General features: G+C 38.4%; 1 protein-coding gene across 8 annotated transcripts in view; it reads right to left on the reverse strand.

Moving 5' to 3' along the window:
* SGCE (sarcoglycan, epsilon) overlaps nt 1-16,723 on the reverse strand; it is a 71,191-nt gene extending 54,468 nt beyond the window's left edge. For 2 of the 8 annotated variants that reach the window (XM_021101976.1, XM_021101973.1), the window contains exons 1-2: nt 16,524-16,721; nt 258-365 (exon numbers count right to left, since the gene is read on the reverse strand). In XM_021101976.1, coding sequence (XP_020957635.1) covers nt 258-365; nt 16,524-16,560 — 145 coding nt within the window. In that variant the 5' untranslated portion in view covers nt 16,561-16,721. Of the gene's footprint in view, nt 1-257; nt 366-16,523 lie in introns of all 8 variants that reach the window. The other 6 variants (XM_021101979.1, XM_021101977.1, XM_021101974.1 and 3 more) reach the window with 5 other exon arrangements.

Here is a 16,887-nt window from a genome sequence, read left to right on the forward strand (position 1 = left end):
ACAAGAATTATTTTTAGTTTTTTTTTAAAAAAGGCAAAACCAGAGCAAAGGAAAAAAAAAAAAAAACAACTTGGAGAATAATGGATTAAGAACACAGAGGATCATAAGTTTTAGAAGAAAACAAAATTTGATTTTTTTCAGATTGACTTATCAAAAAAAAAAAAAATCCACACATGACTGCAAAAGCAAAAGCAGTACTGGAAGCAGACATTTAAGTGACTCCCCAAAAGGGATTTAGATTTACAACCTAAACTCACCATCTTTCTTCCCAGCAGTCATTTTTCTGCTGATAATAAAACTGTTGGCCTGTTTGGTCTTCCAGTTAACTGTTCCATTTATGCCATCAGCACAGCTTAATAAAAAAGCTTTTCAGAATAAAACAAATGTACAGAAAATGAAATTAATATCAAATTAAAATGACTATCACAGATCACCTACTATGGATTAACTGGAATCAGATTTGATCCAATCCAGTTAGCTAATTAATACCATTTAATAAGTATTTGTTGCATGTCAATACAAGGAATAGAGATACACGGTATGACACAGTTCCTGCCCTCCAAGGAGCTTACAATCTATAGGGATTGATAATTCATGTACAGAAATATACATGTAATATATAACATAATGTATTAATATATAATAACTACACGTATATACACAGGCTAGAAAGCATAAATGCTATAATAACACTGAGAGGGATAGCAATTTTCCTTGGCTAGGAATGTTGTGAGAAGTTTAAAATGTCTTTTAAATTCGCAATTGAGTTTTGGAAACATTATACTGGCAGCAATGAAGGGAACTGTGGTTAAGGGATACTAAATAAGGGGCTGTCTCTGGAGGGTAGGGTAGCAGCCAGTCAATAAATCAGGGGGTGAAGTAAAAGGAAAGGAAAGCTGAGGCCAGTTACAAGACATCATGGAAAGAATACTGACAATACTTTTCAAATTGCTGGATGTGGGCTAAAAAAAAGAATCAAAGATGGCTTTGAATTTTTGATCCAGAATAACACAGAATAGTGATATATTAGGAACCCCCAAAAGAAGTTCATTTTGGGAGAAAGATAATAAATTAAATTCGGGACACATTAAATTTGGGGTACCAGTTGGATATCTAGGTGAAACCATCTAAGAGGAAGATGGAACTAGAGCTCTGGTTCCTAAGAGAGTCTAATGCAGGCTTCAGATGAAAAGTTGAAGTTCGACCCCAGAGAAATGATTGTTGATGCCAAAGCCCCAGTGTAACTAAGGGATACTGATCGCAGGTAACATGCATAGACTTTCAGGTACAAAATGATCTGGAGAAGATACACATTCATGTTCTTGACCTGTTTGTCTATCCTATATCCCGTCATCCAAACTACCAATCTTATTGCTTACTCTCCCATTTTCATCCCTACCTTTGCCTTAATATTTGGGTACCTTTTCTTAACTACAACATTGGGTCTCCATCTCATTCTCCCTTCCACTAGCCACCTCAGGTATGCTCCCTCTGGGTCGAGCTCGGTCCCCAAACCCCCGGGGTATACCCCATAGTTTTATCTTAGCATCTGGAGCTGAAATATAGCAAGAAGGAATGCACAAAAAGTGGGAGGGACAACAAAGGCAGAAGAACATGTTAAATTCATTTATGTAGTAAAAAGAGGGTGATTCAGCAGAGAAGAAATAAGAGACAAGGCAGGCAGAAAAGTTAGACTGAACCTGAAGTGTCATATATACATCAGTGGAAGAGATGTCAAAAAGGAGAGGGTGATCAACATCCTCACTTAACTGCCAAAAAGGTTAAAGAGGATGAGAGTTTAGGAAAGACTGCAAAAAAGTCAGAAGTTACTGGTGATGCCTTGAAAGTGGAATTCCAGTAAAGTGGTAAAAGTGGAAGTCAGCTGGCAAAAGGTCAAGATGTAGATGCAATAAATACAGTCAATCTTTCAAGAACACTGGCCAGAATAGAGAAGCAAAGAGATAAAATGATATGGCAAACAGAAGAGTAGCAAGGTAGAGAGAAAGGTTGGTTATTTTAGTGTGAGGAAACAGATTTTGTTTACAAGCGGAGGAAAAGACACAAGGAGAGAGAAAGAGACTATGTATAAAGAAAAGAAGCATAACTGATAAAACAACCCCAGGAAAACTAGAATGGATGGGACCAAGCATTAAAGAAAATACTCCACGAATCAGAACGGACAAGCGAAGGGACAGTTTGTTGGGGTACAGGAAATTTAATGTTGAAAGGGCTCCCCACCGTAGTAAATCAGAGGTGAAATGCTTTCCTCCTTTTCAAACTGAAGGTTGAGTAAAATCCTGAACTTAAACTAAAATTTGAGAAATATCAAGTCCTTTTCCAAAATGAAAAAAGAACAATTCAAAACTCAAGTTATTAAAAATAAACAAACAGGAGTTCCCATCATGGCTCAGTGGTTAACAAACCTGACTAGTATCCATGAGGACGCGGGTTTGATCCCTGGCCTCGCTCAGTGGGTTATGGATCTGGCGTTGCCGTGAGCTGTGGTAGATGTCACAGATGCAGCTCAGATCCCACATTGCTGTGGCCGTGGTGTAGGCTGGCAGCTACAGCTCCAATTCAACCCCTATCCTGGGAACATCCATATGCCACAGGTGCACCCCTAAGAAGACAAAAGACAAAAATAAATAAACAAGCATACAAACAATCAAACAAAACCTCGAGTGATTGTTTCAGTGATACCTGGGAGGGGAAATCAAAGGCCTAAACACCCCAAGTGAATAAATGACTTGGTTGGTATTCAATTTTTAAAATATGGAAACTTAATTATACTAATTTTATATCTACTAAAAGACCAATCTTATGGATGATTTGCCTAATAAATGGTTGATTCACTTAATAACTGAAATTACATCCTTTTAAATCTAGATTGAAAAAAACAATAGTCATTTCCTAAATAATTTAAGCTAAAAAAGGGGAAAAAATGTTCAGTCTCTTGTGGCAAAATATCCCACCCCCCAGGGGTTTTCCTAATTGCTGGGTTCTAAAGGCAACATGCTGGTTACAGAAGAATCACCTACATAGCTCTCTAAAAACACCTCTTCTCTCATACCCCAAAAATACATACATAAAAATTTTAACACACATATTCATGACTCTACCACAGAGAATCTAGGTAGACACAATTTCATGAGGTGATTACCACACACAAAAACAACCTCAAGAAGATCAACAGAAGACCTAGAAAACCCAATGGGTATATAGGATATTCAAATGCGCCAGTGTAGGGCTAGCCTTATACCAGAAAACTTCACTCCTCCTATCTCCAACTGGCCCAGAGATGGCAGCCAATTTGCAAGAGCATGTAAGTCACTACTGGACAGTGGGAAATCCCAACCTAGAAAGACAGGAAGCAGGTGGCTAAATTCTTCTGTACTTTTTTTCAAAGAGCAATGTATATATGTGAGCCTGATAGGCAACATTTACATTTAAATCCATCACATTACCTGGGTTCAGGAAAGATGCTTTCAACAACAACAACAACAAAAAAGAGCAAATCTATTAACATGTCTGTAGAAAGGCTTGAACCTACAGCAGAATGGAGTAAATCCCACAGGTAAGCATGCATTCTTTGGAACTCTTCACTTTGCCATGATTGAGGAGTTACCATAAAGAAGTAATGGTCTCAGCGTCCAGGCTGCACACCTTTTGTTCCTTCCTTTAGTCTAGCCCCATGGTTCTCAGACCAGGTTGTGCAAAAGAATTATTGCTCTGAGTTGTATACACAAAACCACACATATTATACTTTATGGGTGATTTAAAGGATTTACTAGCATAACTTGTCTATGGAATTTTTTGTCTTTCACTTTGGCTTTTAGAACCTCACTAAATCAGCATAAAATTTAAAGCCACTGCACATCCTTACCAGGTGAATCAACATATCACAGCTCATACTTTCTAGGTCCTTGATAAGGGTGGTCTAGTTTGCTTTTACAAATTTCAACATTCAAAAGACAAATCTCACTGATGCCTCAACTGTTAAAAAACACAGGCAGGGTAAAATAGTTTAAACACATAACACAGATACAGCTCTATTTTAATGCTGGCGTTGCTTTGCGCATACTCACTTTTTTAAAGTTCACACTGATCCATCTAAAGTCCTGCTTTGATGAGAGAAGATTTTTTATTTAGATTTATAAAAAAGACAACTTTTTATGGCCTTACTCATCAGGCAATGTCAATAAAGGCAAGACACAACACCATGGATAATGCGTCTACTTAAACATTCAAGTCCCACACCTTCAGGGAGAAATCTTGTAACATTGAAATATCCATATATAATTGTATGTCCAAGATCATGGATCCACTCAGCTAACTTCTTGAATAGAAATAACTGTAATTTGGAGTTCCCATTGTGGCTCAGCAGGTTAAGAACCAGAGAGTGTCCATGAGGACACCAGTTCGATCCCTGGTCTCACTCAGTGGGTTAAGGCTCCGGCATTTCTGTGAGCGGTAGTATAGGTCTCAGGAGTGGCTTGGGTCCTGCATTTCTGTGGCTATGGTGTAGACTGGAAGCTGCAGGTCCAATTCAACCCCTAGCCTGGGAACTTCCATATGTCACAGGTGCAGCGGTGAAAAGAAAAAAAGAAGAAAATTATTGTAATCTATATGATGACAAATGCAGAATACTCACTGAAAAAAAGCTAGTATATAAATGTTTTATTTTCATTAGAAAAGGACAATACCATTTTTTTCTGTAAGAACAGATTTCCTTAGGATGGGAAAATATGACTCAATTTATAAAATATTCATTCCGTACATAACTTTTCAAGGTTAAATCTAGTGTGGAAAAAAAAGCCAACCTGTAGAGACTGGCTCTTGGACCTCTTCCAAAGAGAACAGACGATTCTCAGGAATCTTGAAAGGATCATGATAATCTAGGCTACAGTAGTACCTGGATGGGAGTTTCACTCTAATTCATAAACACAAAAGCACACATGTAAGAATAACATGCATCTTGTGTTCACAGAGCCCAAACTAAGAAGACATTCACAAAATTAGCCAGCATATCAAGGTATAATACAATTTAACCAATTCCTCAATGCTCCCTCTCAAAAATCATCCAATCCTGAGTTAATCCAATGATGTCTGGCATGCCCTTAAATTCCCTAGAAACCATTTGATACTTAAAGTTTGTCTTAAGGTCCCATGATTCATCCAGAATCTTGTAGCAGCATGACTACATCTTATCTGGCGTGGGGCAAACACTCTCTGAAAAGACATTACTCTTTCCTAAACCTGAATAATTTGCTGACTGGGAGAAGTGGGGTTTGCTCTTTAATAAAAGCAATTGAAGAGCTGTGAATAGTGACTGATTGCTGATGAGCTAATCAGAATATCAAGGGATAGAAATAAGTAATAACTTAGTCCGACATCACTGTCCAAGTAAACAGCAGGATATGTCAAATGAAATGTAATCTGATTAACACACTCACCTTAGAACCGAACTGTCAAATCTTCTCTGTCCACTGTTTGATCTGTCTCTTTCCCTATCTCACTCAAAAGGGACACTTTGTTTTCATAAATGGGATAGACAGCTCATGTCCCTACATCTCTTCCCTTCGTTCATCATTCTCTGTCATCATGGTGCTTCCTTGCCCGCTACATGTTCTCTTCCCTTTTTTTTTTTTTTGCAACTATCCTTCATACTGTTTAAATTGTCTCCTATACTGAAATCTTGTATAGGATATTTCTGTCTCTAAAAAACATTAGTTGACATTATCATTAGCTACCACGTTTTGAGTGCTAAATGCAAAGTACTATCATAAAGGTTTTATATATAACTATTCTAATCCTTACATCATCAACTATGTGAAACAGGTATTATTAGTTCCATTTTACTATGAGGATAAGAAGTCTAAGGAAATTTTGTAACTTATCCTAGGTCATGTTTAGTATGTGGTAGAGTTGAATTTTGAACCCATTTCTTGGCTGACTGCAGAGGGTCTGTCATCTATGTATTAATACTACACCCAAATGGATAAATGGGAAAGCAATTTGTAAGCTACATGTTTTTTGTGTAATTTGAGATGACATTATTATTGTCACTAGTCGGTCCTTTTCAACTTATTTTTCCTTTTAGAAAAAAGTAAGTTTCCCCTGACCGTTGGATTAGAAATAGCTGGCAATGAGGCAATGGCCACGGAAATTAATCCTATGTGTTATGTACACATGCACAAACAAACGATTCATTAAAAGAGGAAAGCCAAAAGTTTAGTTACAACCTACGGAGAAAAAAATAGCTTTACTGAAGAGGACTGTCAGGAAAAGATATTCCTAAGAGAAGTGTGTAACAGCAAGGCTCTAAACCAAGAATGCCAGAATAAGAAGCCTCTAAACTTTAAGAGAGAAGAGCCTGGCAGGGCAAAACATAGGTAATTATTTAATATAAAGTTATTGGAATTTTATAATTTCAGCACAAGCTCGGTAAGATTTTAGACATTAGAGTGAAATAAAAATTGGAACGGATAAAGGTAGTCTTTTAACTCAGAGTCTCTGGAGACAGAGTGCCTGGGTTCAAAATCCCAGTGTTTGTCCACTTGGGAAGTTATTCCATTTCTCTCTACCTCAGTTTCTCCATCTGGTAGGGAGAGAACACTGTCCAGTTCATAAAGACATTGTGAATATTAAATGAGATAGTACACTTTAAACCCTTGGGAAAGTGCTTAACACATAGCGATGCACTAAAAAAAAAATAGGAGCTATTATTTATTCTTCACTTAATATGAAGGAAATTTTAGATTTCTTTAAATGTGATTCAAAAAGATGTTCAAATGATAAAAAATACTGTCCTAGAGTTGGCATCATGGAATATAGGGCTGTTTCGGTTTTTTTTCTTCACGGTCATGAGACACATGAGAAATGATATTTCTACGGCAGAGGCTGCTCACCAGTGGAGGGAAAAGCCCAGAATCTCCAATCACCCCAAATTCCACACGGCCTCCTGGCCGGGCCGACACAAGGCTAAAAAGATAGCGTCTTAGCAAGTCTTCGTTCCCAGGCCTGGCTAAGGCTTCCTGGTTGAGAGCTGCAGCTTAACCCTTTCGAGGAAAGCCAGATGTAACAAGAAGCAAATTACACTGATAGCATACTCGCTGACTCTCATAAACTCTGGGGTATTTATTCTGAGAAAAGAATGCAACAAATGCAAAAACTGCATGGGCACCAGCATCAACTTTGCATTACACATCAAAATTGGAGGAAAAATTAAGTGTTCAGTAAAAGAGATGTTGGTATGATAGACTAGTTCATAGAAAAGGGAGGGTTATCCAGTTCTCTTTGTAGTTTTACTTCTTTGCTCAAATAGCCTGACAAAGGCACATACTAGGTTTTCACTGCCCGGAAACGGTACTGTGTTCCATCTCAGAAACACTAGATAAATAAGGAGCACCAGTGAGACCCTTAAAAAATGGGCTATGTAATTTATGCACCATCACAAACTAATGTCCTCATCTACAAAATGTTAGACTGTTTTGAAATTAATAAAATCAGTAAAAGGTAGAACACAAAATACTACATGGACTGTAAAATCTATCCTGATTGTGCAATCTAATGGGAAAGGACTAAAAGGCAAAAGCCGTAAGAGCTACTGGGTTAGGGAAGTAAAACAGAAGGGAAAACTGTTTGAAATTAAAAATATAATAATAATAGAGTAACAGGCATTTACTTGCAACTGTCACTATTTTTCTTTATTATAGAAGCCACACTGTAATACATTCAAATAGTATAACCAGGAGGGTATAAAATGGAAAAGTTTCCTCTCAGATTATTTATTGTCATTCTTCCAATGCCACTGCCGCGGGTATTGGCTCTTTATAATCTTTGCATCTTTCCACATTCTCTGCATATGCAAACATATGTTTGTATACATCCACATAGAAACATGCACACGCCGTGCTGTTCTTTACAGAATATGATTACATTTTCCCCCTAAGCATATACATTGAACACATTTACATGAAATCACATTTTAAGACTGCACAGCTTTATGCTGTGTGCTCAATCATAATTTATTTATCGTCACCTTAACCTCAGCCTGTCCAAATTAGGACTCCTGACCTTTCCTTTCAAGTCTGGTCCTCTCTGGCATTCTTCATCCGGAGAATGGTATCACCACGCTTAAGAATATGACAGAAAACTAGAAATCATCTTTGACATCTTCTGCCACTCTCCCCCCACCCGAAATTCAATCCATGATCCAGTCCTACTGCTGTTTGCGCCCTCAAAATATCCCTCCCATTTTCATCTGCCCAGCACCACCCTAGCCCCGGAGTTCATCATCTCTACTCTGGGTTACTAAAGTCTCCTTCCAACTACTGCGGCAATCTGTTCTGACCCCTTCAATCCCTTCATCACAAAGCAGCCAAAGTGCTCTTTTTGAAATGCAAATCTGATCAAGTCCAGCTTAAACCCCTCCAACGACTTCCTGCAGGTTTTAGGATGAAGATTACACTCTTTAAAAAAAGTAGTCTAACGGATCCTGCAAAATTTGCTCCCTGACCCCCTTTCATATCTAGCTTCCTTTCATAAGGAGCTTCCCCTTTTCTCTGGACTCCAACCCCACTGGACTTTTTCCAGCATCTTCTATTTGCCAGGGCAGTTTGCCCCAGGGCTTCTACAGATTTCTTCCTTTGACCTCCAGTATACCTTTTCTCTTCACCTCACTAACATTTTACTCATTCTTCAGATCTGAGTACCTACTTCCCTACTCCCCCACACCTGCCCCGACTCTGGCCAGATCCTCTGCTTAGATATTCTAGTTGTGTTTGTAGCACTTATCATAGTTCTAAGGGCACATTTATATGTGTGATTAATTGATTAATCTTTGTCAACCCCATTAGCGTAATGGGTCTCAAAACCAGTCAATATCGAAAAAAAAGATGAATAAAAGAACTATTAGTAAGATGCCCATTATTTTTTCCTAGTTTTTCATTATTACTGTCGGCATTACAATAAACATCCTTATAATTTTATTTTTCATCACTTAAAAGAGGATATTTAGAAGGTGAACTCCTAGAAGTAAAATGACTAGATTAAAAAAATCGCATACATTTCCAATTTTGATAAGCGCATGTAGCAACCTGTTCTGTTTCCACTTCTGCAATACTGGTCTTTGATTAGCATCAACTCTCTAACTATAGAAACTGAAAGATGTTAAGAGTGCTACATTGATTAACTATTTCAGAGGAGAGAAAAGCCAATGTTATTTTACCGCACACCGAGAAACACCAATTTGCTAAGAAAAAAAAAAAAAAAATGAAAAACCTAGGGGCTAATTTTTTTTCTTCTGCATTCCAAGGTAAAAGATCAACTTTCCTTCTATGTCTATTGCTGAAGAAATCAGGAACTAAAATACTTCACTTCAACTGCTATAGGAAAATTAACTGTGATCTCTCCTTTCAAATTCATAGTGAACCCCAAATCTCCATAATAATCAAAGTGGTGACCAGATGAATGAGTGAAAAGCTAGAGAAAGGGAAAGAACTTACATTGGGGCTGCCTAACTCCTAAACATTTTTGAAATGAAGGGCTTCATTTGTCAGAAAAGAAAAAGTCTGCCTTCCATGTCACAACAGATGCCCTGGCGATTCCCGTGGTACAGAATGCCGAAGAGCTATTCTAAAAATCTGATTCGTCCAAGGCAATTAAGTAGAAAAGAAGACATGATAAAGATGGGTGCATTTAAGCGATAAAACACATTTAAACTCCTACTGCATAAATATGGCCTAGAAATCCTTAGATGAAGATAAAAAAATTAAAATTTTACCAAAGTCACCCAGAAAGAAAACAGCACTTCAGCTTTTACTAACATGTTGATTTTTGCAAGACTGTAACATTAATAAACATGCCAGCAACTCATGCTTCGAGGCTATTTATTCCTAAAATACCTCCTTAAAGTTTAAAATTTAAACACTGGGGATTATTTACTTTCCAAACCCAGGAGCAGGAGCGAGTACTGCATTCAAGGAATTGCAAGTAGCCGCCTGCAGATCAGGTGAGTGAGCGTTGACAATATTTGAGCATTTCTCTCTTGGAAATATGAGCTCAGCTCAGGAACGCCTGTGGCATCTTCAACAACTGGGAACCCAGCCATCACAACTTGCCCGGTACATTATTACAATCCCACAAAAGTACATGACACTTTTATAAAAGACAGAGAAAATAAGAAGAGGAGAAACTTGTACAGCATTCAAAATACACTTCACACAGTCAGGGATGGAGTGACCATATTTCTGAGCTAACAATTTGAGGGAGGAGAAAGTTCTGGGTGTGGAGAGAAGAGGCAGGAGTAAAAGAAGCAGGAAGAAGTTGGTTATAAAGATGACTGAAGAATGTTCTCTGCTTTCTTCACTTTTCTCATCAGAGTCCCCTTAGTTTTCAAGGCTCAGGAGTGAAAACATAGTTTCTGAGGAGTTCGATGCATTATATCACCTTTTAGAAGTAGGGTACTGTGTGCATACTCCACAAACTAATTTTGAAAAAATCACATTTTCAAAGTAGAGATGGTAATCAAAATAAACAATAGGCAGACAGAGAAGAAAGAAAAATCTGCCCCAAGCCATGTTTGAGCCGCTAAGATCATGCCCCTGAGGAAGGGAGAAACCAGGCTAACTTGAAGAGAAGTTAAAAGAGCACAGGGTCAGCAGCTACTTTTGATTGAAGGGTTTTCTTTTCTATTGAAAAGCTAAAAATTGTAACTGTATTGCAAGGACATATAAGGGGGACTGCAGAAGGGAGAATGGCCCACATTTTTCCCCGGTAAGAGGCTCCAGCAGCCAAAGGCTGAGCTCTCCTGGACCAGTGGCCAGCAGCAGTCTGCTCCCCCATTAACTCAGAGCGCCTCCAGCATCTGCAGCCACTCTGCCTGAGAAGCCTGTTCTCAGCAAGCAAGAAACACCAGGCAAGGACCAACTCTAGGAAGCAAGTTAAAGCCTGGATACTTTGCAAGGTGGCAAAAAATCTTTACTTCTCAGATTTTTATGTTTGAATTGGAATGAGAGGGGAAGGAATGTGTTCAATTGTCCTGTTGCAGCTATTTTCAAGTTGTAAGAAATCAACCTGCCACACACAGGACTATTCTTTTCAGACAGTTTATTGGAAAAAATAAAATGTTTCTAACACTAATATTTTTGCTGTCTTCCACTAAAATGTTATCACGGCCTTGAAATTAAATACTCATTGCAAGAAAGGTGAATATTTCTGATACTTTAAAAGAATAGACCAAGTAAAGGTGTTAAGTTTATGCTCTTTCTGAATTGCACCATTAGGTCTCAAGTTGAAATCCATTGCTGCCTTTCACCCACTGAAGCTAGTTTTGCTTCCCGAAGCAAACAGAAGAGAGTTTATGTCTTCAAGCTAAACATTTCCAGACCCTTTGAGGATACCTCCTATGACAGGATTGCCAGACCCCTCACCATCCCTGCGGACCGTTCTGGAAGTTATCTAATTTGTCAACGTCTCTCTTTAAATGTGACAGCCAGAAATGGACACAATACTACAGATGTGGTTAATTAGAGCAGGGTACTATTAATTTTTGTGACATATGGACACTATACTCTTACCGGAATCTAAATTTGATTTTTTTCTTTCCTTTTTTCTTTTTTAATTTTTTATTTTACTGCAGCCATATCATGCTGCTGGTTCATATCAACTGTTTTTTCTCTCAAAAATTGCCACCGTATAAAGTCACCTCTTTCCTTAGAATCATGAATTATGATGCATTTACTCCTAGAAAATATCTTTTTGGACAGCACTGTAGCCTACTTAAAACAGGTTAACTCTAAATTCTGTTATTTATTTGTAACAGTTATCCTTTTTTCAAGTAACCCACGGATTTGTAAAGCAAGCATCTTAGATCTTCACCAAAGTTATTCACAAAAATATTGATGAAGAGAAGACCCAGGGCAAAGGCTTGTGATCCTTTACCAGGGACTCTGCTCCCAAACCCAAACCCAAACCCAGTAACTCACACACCTGGCGGGTGCTGGTTCAGCCCGCCTCACACTCTCAAAGCAATTCCGCTAGTCTACAAAGCACAGCATCTCACACACCAGAGCATCCTAAAGCCTTGACAAATACTTAGCTGAAAGCAAGATTCACTTATCTTTCAAAGCAAAGTATAAAAAATCTACACATTAAAATAACAGTCATGTAAAAATATATATGCACGTGGAACAAAGACGAGAAGAGAAGGGACATCAATGGAAATGTCTGTTCCAGCGTCAGACTGTGGAGTGTTTTTCATTCAATACTGTCTTTAGTATAGTCACATTGCTTAAAAAATACAAGATGACCAGAATTTCACTTTGAGAGAATTTTCACTGGAAGCAGTTCAGAAGCAGTTCATGTGAAACAACTTTAAGAGCATTGAGACTCTGATCCTACCAACCTGAAAACCCCAATCGGAAAAATAGTCACTTGAAAAGACTTGTTGATCTTTAAAAACACCAGTTTCTTGTTTTGAATTTTGCATGGCTGCTTTGGCTTAATATTACTAGAAATCAGGGAGACAGCTAACTGGAGAACTGGATCTGGAAGTTTAGAAAAAGCCTGGATGTCGTGTGTGTGTGTGTGTGTGTGTGTGTCTGTGTGTGTGCGTCTGTGTGTGTGTGCACGCCTATGCGTCTATCTGTCCATGTTTGTCTTTCTGCCTGTCCATGTGTGTCTGTCTTTTTGTCATGTCTGGCTCTATCTCTGCAAGAGAGGTTGGAAAGGATAGAAGGAAAAAAAAAATCATGTTAATATTTCTCTGAAGCTTTGGACTGAAACAGAGCTCCAGCCCAAGAATCTCTAACGGACACATAAGCCCATGTCATCTGGCCACCTAGAGTCCTCTTTTAAACTTAAAGTAGGAAATAAGATCAACAGCAGAATTTACACTTGGGTGTTTAGAATGGAGATAAAGGTAAGTTTTAAGAAAAGGGGTCAGATGGAGTAAGTGGGGACAATAAAAAAGAAAAATAAACAAAGAAGCTGGTGATTTTGGAGAAAATGTGTTCCATAAATATTGTACTTATTACAATCCTAAACAATCTGAATATTTGGTTGAGAATTTTTTAACATGTCAGGGTTTCTTCACTGCTTAAACATTTTGTTTGGAGCCCGGTTTTTATCAGTAAAAATCAATGCCAGAAACAGGATATGTGTTATCTTTCTCTCTCATCAGTCTTTTCTGGTGCTGTCCCTCACTAATTTTCAATGTCTGAAAGACAAGTGAAAATTTCATTTTGCTTGGAAATACAATTTGTTCACCATACTAGAATCTAAACTAAATATATCACATAATCAAGTTTTTAGATTTATGGCAAACTCTTAAGTGGCTAAAATGATCAAGTACTAAGTCCAGTTAATATCTGACAACTGAAAACTTTATTTTCTTAAAAATAAATTTTTCCTACTATACTAAAATTTAAAAGAAATACATGTGGTAAATCAGCAGATTCATAGATCCATAGCAAATTGTCATTTAAAATAGATAAAATGTTCAACCAGAAAGTCCAGTTATTATCTGACAAGTGAAAATGCCACTTTTTTGAGCTATAATTTTCCCACCACCCTAGAAATTAAGTGAAATGTATAAGGTAAGTCAACAGCTTCACAGATACCATGGTAAATTGTCTTAAATAAGTAAAATGTCCAGTTAGAAACTCTAGCTATTATTTGACAAGTGAAAATCCCATTTTATTTTGAAATACAATTTTCCCACCACACTAGAAGTTAAATACAGGTGGTAAATCAGCAGCTTTATAGATCCACAGCAAATTCTCATAATAATGGATTAAAATGTTCAAATACAATGCCCAGTTATTATTTGATAAGCTAAATAATGTACATTAGCACCTCTTTTTGCTTTGTGTGTAACCTTGTGCAAAACAAATAAGAAACGGTCAACTCCGGGACCAAATATCCAAGAAAATTCAAGATTCACTTATGATATCAAATGTCAAAAAAGTATTTAAAATTCTCATCTATTAATTTGGGGGGGGTGGTTTTAATGTTTTAGGTAATACAAAAATGTTATCTCAAGTATTTAATCTGTTGACATTGTATTTTTGTTTTTATTTTATTTTGTTGTTTCAGATTTTAAAGTTTTATCAAAACTACCTATCAACTGACATTGTTTTTTCTTAGAAAAATCTATTTCTAAGCAAAGTAAAAATTACTTCTTATGTAGAATAACACAAAGAAATGTACCAAATGTTTACTACGTGAATTTTAGGATAGTGAGATAAGAGAAAACTCTCAATTCTTTGGTTTTAAATATTTATGCACTAATGTTGTTCACCTAACATTTTGATTAGAAAAAGTAATATTATTTCTTTTTTAAAAAGAATTATATATATATGCATATATATATATACATTTGCATTATATATATCTGCAGACATATATGTCATTTTGATAGTTAAGACTCCTTGGATAAAAAATAATGGAGGAAATTAATTTGATACTATTTTTAATTTTTTAGAAATTACCATGTGTAACTCTATGAAAAATACCTATCACTTAGGCACATATACAAGCATAGAGAAAGTACAGTCCGTAATGTTTACTGGGGTCATGGCAGGCTGAAGACGCTACACGTGATCTTGATTTTCTTTATTTTTTCCCCAGTTTTCTGGAGTTTTTTCCCCTGAATTTTGTACAATGAAAAGGAATTACTTTTATTCTGATAAGAGTAATAATACTAAATCTGTTTTTGTTCTTTCTGTGTACCTTCCCACCTCAAAAATCCTGGCTAACAATTTGATAGAAAATTCAACTAGGTTCAAACTTATTCAAACTTTAAAAGTCTTAGGATAGATTTTTAAACCTAAGTTTTCTCTATCATCTGTACTGTTTTTAATCTCATTTTTTTGAAAAAAGAATGTCTATCAGTTAACAAACAACTAGATGAAGTAACGTCCTTGGATTAAAAAAAATGCTAAGAATTTGACAGTCCGGCGGTCACCAGACAGTGCTCTGGCAAAGACAGGAATTTCTGAAATTATTCTATATTGCAGAAAAGAGTAAACATCCTAAACATTAAAAGGCACTAGGCACTTCTAAACAATATAATTATGATCACCCAACTTCCTAGAAAAATTATACTTCAGTGTTGGAAATCTGCACTTCACTTATTCATATATTTTATGGTCAACATCTATTTCTGATAAAAAACAGAATCTCAGTAAATGTGCTCCAGTTTATTTAGGCCAGAAAGGCTCACTTAAGGTGAGATGCCTGCCATCCTATTATCCACAATGGGTCAAATTCTCTTTTATCCTCTACGTATAAAATAATCTGCAGCTAGTGTTATTGAAATATGCTCAAATTTAGCCTTCAAATACAAATGTGTCTCATCTGTGTTCTTATCAGAAACCTCACTCAGTTGTAGACAATTGGTTTTTCACTTAAAACTTCTTTTACTAAGATAAATAGCAGATTGTCCCTTTTCTCAGTGCCTAACACTTTGAGGCGATTAGGAAGTCCACGTTAAGCGTTTGTTTGTTTGTTTGTTTAAAGCATCCTTCCTCATCTGTATTTGAGAGTGGTAACCCACTGCAATTTTCTCATTTTCTCTAACGTAAAATATATGTTTATATGTATAAATATACACAAATATTTGTGGCCGGCAACACACTTTAAAGGATTAAACGTGAGGACCGTGACTAAATGTATTCATTCACCCTACAGGATTCAGAAAAATATAACATTGCAGAGAGATCTAGGTCTCTGCGTAAACCTCGTAATCACCAAGAGGCCGTAGCCGGGAGGCTCCGAAGCCCGCCAAATACATTGGAGGCATCCACAGCTGTTTTTAATTGTTTTTGCTTTCTTCAAATAGTGCACTTGGTAGGGTCCCTGGCCCCCAACCGGGGTTAACCCTAACCTGAAAGCCCTATTTAGCTCCTAATTTATCATGATTCCGTTTCCCCACTCCGTAAAACCTAAGGAAAACGAGATTTCCATCGCCGAAAAATTCGCTTAGGAAAAGGGGAAAATTAGGCGTTTCAAAATGCACATTTTTTGTGTTCTCTCCAGATCACATTCAAGAAAAGGGGAAAAAAAGATGTGTCTCTGTAGAAGGGGGCGCAGCTTGACACCCATTTTCTATGGCTCGTCTACCGGCCGCAGAACCCCATTATTGGGGTAACGCCCCCCCCCCAAATGGGCAACGACCCCCTGCTCTTTGAGGAAGAGATCAGGAGAGGTCCACCAGCAGGGCTGCTGGAGAGCGGAGGGGGCGAGTGGGAATGGAAATTGGAGACGGAATTCCAGCGCCTCTGGGCAGGGAGGGGCCCGCGGGGGCGCGGAGAAAAAAGGCCAGGGGTCAAGCCTGGTAAGGGCCGCAAAGGGCCCAGGAAGTGGGGTATGGGGAGTCCTGATGGAGGGGTACCTTGGGGACTCCACAGAAGGGGGGCTGGTGCCCAGAAAAGGCACCTGGGTACCCAAAACCCGGGAGGGGGATGGGGAGGCGAAGGCCTGTTGGCCCCAGGACCTCCCATCGCGCGCACACCACTAACCTGTCAGCAAGAAGGTGCCAGTGGTCGCGGGGCTCATCCTGGGTGTCCCCCGACCCTGTCCCGTCCAAGCACAAGGGTCTCCCAGCTCCCACCACCGGGGCAATTGCTTTCTTGGCCTGGCTAGGCCGGCCGTCCTCGATTCTCCCCTCCCCTCCCTTTCTTCTTTCCTCCCAGCTTGGCCAGTTCAGCATCAGCATCCTGCACCCCCTCCTTAATCCCGTACTCCCTCTAGCGGCGGGCCGGTGTAGCGTGGCCATCGCCCCCACCCCCTTTTCCCCCATCCCCCTATCCCCTCCGCCCCCGCTCCCCCCTCTCCGCCCCCCTAACCCGCGGAGCACGCTGGGATTTGGCGCCCCCCTCCTCG

Source organism: Sus scrofa, chromosome 9 (assembly GCF_000003025.6).
Source record: "Sus scrofa isolate TJ Tabasco breed Duroc chromosome 9, Sscrofa11.1, whole genome shotgun sequence".
Classification (NCBI taxonomy): Eukaryota; Metazoa; Chordata; class Mammalia; order Artiodactyla; family Suidae; genus Sus; species Sus scrofa.